Source organism: Nicotiana attenuata, unplaced genomic scaffold (genome assembly GCF_001879085.1).
Source record: "Nicotiana attenuata strain UT unplaced genomic scaffold, NIATTr2, whole genome shotgun sequence".
NCBI lineage: Eukaryota > Viridiplantae > Streptophyta > Magnoliopsida > Solanales > Solanaceae > Nicotiana > Nicotiana attenuata.
The window spans coordinates 2452-7464 of record NW_017676541.1 but is presented as its reverse complement, the minus strand read 5'-3'; the positions used below and the strand labels follow the sequence as shown (position 1 = coordinate 7464).

At 34.9% G+C, this 5013-nt stretch overlaps 1 protein-coding gene across 1 annotated transcript; it reads right to left on the bottom strand.

Annotated features, from left to right (window-relative positions):
- Positions 1-530: 530 nt before the first annotated feature.
- On the bottom strand, positions 531-4228 carry LOC109221072. Its single transcript, XM_019385529.1, has 6 exons — positions 3420-4228; positions 3181-3275; positions 2256-3039; positions 1969-2151; positions 1379-1484; positions 531-1289 (listed from the first exon to the last, which is right to left on the bottom strand). Exons 1-6 carry the CDS (start codon positions 4226-4228, stop codon positions 531-533), a joined length of 2736 nt encoding a protein of 911 aa, XP_019241074.1.
- Positions 4229-5013: the final 785 nt, after the last annotated feature.

Sequence of the window (5013 nt, the reverse complement as noted above, 5' to 3'; positions counted from 1 at the left end):
TCTCATATCTTCATCATAATCTTGTTCAATTACCAGTCCACTGCGACCTCTAGTTTGCATAGTTCCTTTTCCAAAATAAAGAAATTTTCTAGATGCATTAAGTTATACTAGTACCAAATTAACTCCAACCAATCAGCAGGTCACACGCAAAATAGGAGGAAATATAGTCCCCGTCTCAAGCTGTGAAAAAAAATGAATAGCAATTCGTGCACACGAATAAAGCCTTGCGACAGAGATAGTTAAAGAGATAAAAAGTATTGATGCACCAGAAAAAACTATTGTCCAACGATAATAACACCATAGCATATTGCAATACAATGGGTACAATCAGCAAAATATAAGTAAAAGAAAGCACAAAGAATTGACTCAAATCAACCAATACAAACATGGAAAATCCATAGCCGACTAACATGCATCTTCTATAAAATGACTCAAATTGAAAGCAAAAAAGTATATTTATTCAATTTCTATGGTAAAAAAATCACAAGAAGTTCTTAAATAACACTTGCAAGAAAAATATTCTATAAGTTTCACTTATCATATTCAGAATCATATTCATTTTCATTGTCATTTTCTCCCTCAACACTAGCTTTACCATCATTTGGAGAATCTTGAGAATGTATGTTTGCATCAATTACTATCCCATCGACACCACTTCTTACCCAATCATTATACTCATCTTCTGGAACACGAGTATTTTCTAAGAGAGCCAAGTCAGTGGCATCACTCTGCATTGATGACGCAAACTGCAAACTATTTTCCTCTCCCATATTAAAAATATCTCGAGGTTTAATTAACCTAGGGACAAACCATTCATGATCTTTAGGATCTTGTACAAATATTACTTGTTGAGCTTGCTCTGCTAAAATAAAGGGCTCATGACGTTCTCGATCGCCAGAGTCTGTTAGGCATGAGAAATTCACAAGTTTGAAACCCAAGTCATATTCCTTAACTCCTCTACCTTTGGTTACATCAACCCAATCACACTTAAATAAGACAACCTTCAATTCTTCATAGTAGTTTAACTCCACAATATCATTCAATCTGCCATAATATGTGATATTTGTAGACTTTGGAGTATTGTCACTTGTACTTGCATAACTTTCAGTCTTTGAAATGACCATAACACCACTATTTTGTGTCACCTTAAATTCTTCACTTTGCTTCATTCGAAATCGATACCTGTTATTTACATCGAATGCATGAAATCTTTTTGCAATGTAACTCGGCCCTTGTGCAAGGACTTTAACATCCTTTAAGATGTTAGATGTGGCTTCAAGCTCCTTTATCTAACCAAATAAGAGATACAACTTTAAATGTGGATATCTGTACAAGGGAAATAATGTAACGTAACCAATGACTTAGTCCTACTACTTACTTGCTCCTTGAGCCACTCATGAAATGTATCGAAATGCACACGATCAAGTTGATGTTGAGTCAAACGACGCTTACGATATGATCTCTTGATTTCAGCAATATGTTCCCTATTGATGTAACTCGCATATATTAATTTTGTTATCAATTAAGTAATATAAATATATTAAACAATAGATATAACACTTCCTTTTTATAATTCTCAACCACTTCTGACTCGCAATTGAAAAGCACATGTCGATGTGCTTGCAACCTTATTTTCTCATCCAACTCAAATATATCTACTCCACCGTACGACTCCCCAACAATTGGAAAAAGATATTCTTCTTTACTAATCTCATGTTCAATCTCATCACTGCATTTTCTTGAACAATAAGACCTTGAATCTTCACCCTTCAAATACCGTGAGCAAAATGCCATACACACATTTGCTATGTATGCTTTCTGGTATCGAACCTTCTGGACATGCACGATTACGGATATATGATTTTAAAGTACCCAAATACCTATGGAATAAAATAAATGTATTAGTTTGATATTATAATATTTAACAACTAAATATATATAATTAAGTTTCAGTGTTATTCTTCATACCTGTCAATTGGGTACATCCAGCGACAATGTACCGGCCCCGCATGATTAGCCTCAGTTGCCAAGTGAATTACCAAATGTATCATAACAGTAAAGAATCCTGGGAGGAAAAGTTTCTCCATAGTAGACAAAGTTTCGGGAATTTTTTCTTCAAGTAACTTTAACTCTTCTACTTTTAGTTCTTTGCTACACAGAACACGAAAGAATGTGCATAGTTCAATTAAAATGGAACTAACTCTTTTATTTGCTGATCTCCGCGAGGCAAGGGGAAGAAGTTCTTGCATTATAACATGACAATCATGAGTTTTAACCCAGATATCTTTCGTTTGCGAATGCAGCGTGAGATATTAGACGCATAGCCATCTGGAAACTTGGCATTTTGTAGTACTTCATAAAACAACTCTTTTTCTTTTTGAGACATTGTGAAAAAAGTAGGAGGAAGATACGCTTTCCCACTAGCTCGATATTGAGGCCATAAACTTGGTCTTATTTTCATCTCCTTCAAGTCCAATCGAGCTTCTGAGTTATCTTTAGACTTTTTACCAAGATCCAATAATGTATAAATTAAGTTATCACATACATTCTTTTCTATGTGCATCACATCAAGATTATGGCGCACCAAGTTAGACTTCCAATAAGGAAGATCGAAAAAAATACTCCTCTTTCTCCATGTGTTTTTCATCACTCCACTTACCCCTTCACTCGACTGGCCGAGAGTAAATTTTATATCTTTAACTTGATTCAACACTAGTGCCCCAGATACTGGACAAGGTGCAGGTCTTGTTTCTTTAGTACCATCAAACGATTTTGCATCATTCCGATATTTGTGTCCCGACTTCAAGAAGCGCCGATGCCCCATGTAACAAAACTTTCTGCCGTGTGTGAGCCTTCTAGATTGAGTGTTTATGTTACAAGAAGGGCATGCAAACCGTCCATAAGTGCACCATCTAGAGAGAGTACCATATGCTGAAAAATCATTTATAGTCCACATGAGAGCTGCTCGCATTTGAAATATCTCCTTAGCAGAGGCATCACATGTTTCTATCCCATTATCCCATAATTCATTTAACTCTTCTATTTAAGGTTGCAAAAAGACATCAATGTTATTGCCAGGAGCTTTTGGTCCAGGAATAAGTAAGGACAAAATGAAGAACTCTTGTTTCATGCACATCCATGGTGGAAGATTATATGGCATTAAAATTACTGGCCATGTACTGTGTACAGTTCTCATTGTGCCAAATGGATTAAACCCATCAGAAGCTAATCCTTGGTGCACATTGCGAGGATCTCCAGCAAATTTGGGATATTTACTATCAAAATTTTTTTAAGCTTCAGAATCTGCAGGATGTCGTAAAACTCCATCTTTGGTGCGCTCATCATGATGCCATCGCATTGCTTTAGAAGTTTCTGAAGACATAAACAATCTCTGTAGCGTTGTTTTTAAAGGAAAATACCTTAAGACCTTGGCTGGAATTTTTCTGGCATCATTTTTCCATCTAGAAGCCTCACATACTTTGGATTCATTGACATTCTTATTATCAAACTCTTTCCTAAAAAGCATGCAATCGTTGGGACAAGCATGTATTTTTTCATACTTTAAGCCCAAGCCTTCAACTATCTTTTTGGTCTCATAGAAAGAAGGAGGTAATTTTTCTCCTTCAGGCAGCACATCTTTCAATAGTCCAAGAAAAGAATTAAAAGATTCATTTGACCACTTGAACATGCATTGATACAAATGCAGCAAACAGGAGAGTTTGCTAAACTTCTTACATCCAGGATATAATTCTTCATTTGCCTCCTTCATGAGCCGTTCAAACTTATCCACCTCTAGATGAGGTTGATTTCCAAATGGATGAGCAGTATTCTCTTGTAAGACTTGCTCTATGCCACCTAATTCACTAACGTCAGTATCCATGAACTGTGTAATACCTGCAAATGCATCATGTATCATTCCTCTCATATCATCGCCCCTTTGAGTTGACTGACTGCGATTATTTGCTCCAGCATTGTTTGATCCCTTTAGAGACTCACCATGACAAGACCAAGTATCATATGACGGTATAATACCATTAACCACAAGATGATCATATGCTGTAGCCCGATTTACTTGATGGAGAAGCACACACTCCGTACAAGGACATGCAATTTTTCCTCCATCTTGTTTTTCAGAAAAGGCATGATTTAAAAAATCCTCTACTCCATCCAAATATTCTTTACTAACTCTATCAAAATACATCCATCTTTTATTTCTAAGAATGTCCATGGCGTTCAATATAGTCTTTTCTTTTCTATAATTACTGCAGGAGCTAAAAATGTGTTAGTAAAAAGGTGGAATTAATCAAAAAGGTAGTTCAAAATAAAATAACCATCCTATTAGTAGGTAATCCATAGCTTGAAACTATCAAACATAAATCTATTAAAACTATCATTTAAACAATAAAACTATTAAACAGTTAAACTATTTTAACAACTGATTCATAAATCTTTTAAGAATAGAATTATTAAAGTTATATTTTATAGAAGAACCATATATCATATAATATAAAATTTTCAAAACTTACTACTCATATTTGTTGAATATCCAGATATATACTCAGTTTTTACCAATTTGGTTTTTGCTCTTTTGTTTATTAAGCGCCAATTTAACTAGTTCGAAAGCTAAATGGAATATTTTGCTGTTTATAAACAGATCATAGTCATCATAGAATAAACATGTAAATGAGAAAGAAATCTAGCCAAAGACAACTTGCCAATTTTCACTATATTGGTTCATAAAATTTTTAAGAATGGAATTATAAAACTTATAAATTATACAAATTTTTAAGGCTAGACATTCTGACTATAACTAACAATAAACTAATGGGTACTGAGTGTCGAAGGATTCTACATATTGCTAATAACCCAAGTTGTTTCTTAACAAATTGTAACGACCCGACCGGTCGTTTAGCCTTTTTGAACCCTGTGCCCCTATATAAAGCCTCCCGTACTTGCTTTAACTAGTTTACGACTTGCGGGGGCGATTGGTTTGGGGATTGGTAGAGTTTTGAG

Bases quoted from the DNA above. Each gene is read 5' to 3' on its own strand.
- LOC109221072 (XM_019385529.1), bottom strand. From the start codon at position 4,228: ATGGACATTCTTAGAAATAAAAGATGGATGTATTTTGATAGAGTTAGT. The intron at 3,276-3,419 runs GTATTTTCCTTT...AAATTTTGATAG, and splicing joins ATTCCAGCCAAGGTCTTAAG to TAAATATCCCAAATTTGCTG. The intron at 1,485-1,968 runs GTATGAAGAATA...TTACATCAATAG, and splicing joins TGGATGTACCCAATTGACAG to GGAACATATTGCTGAAATCA.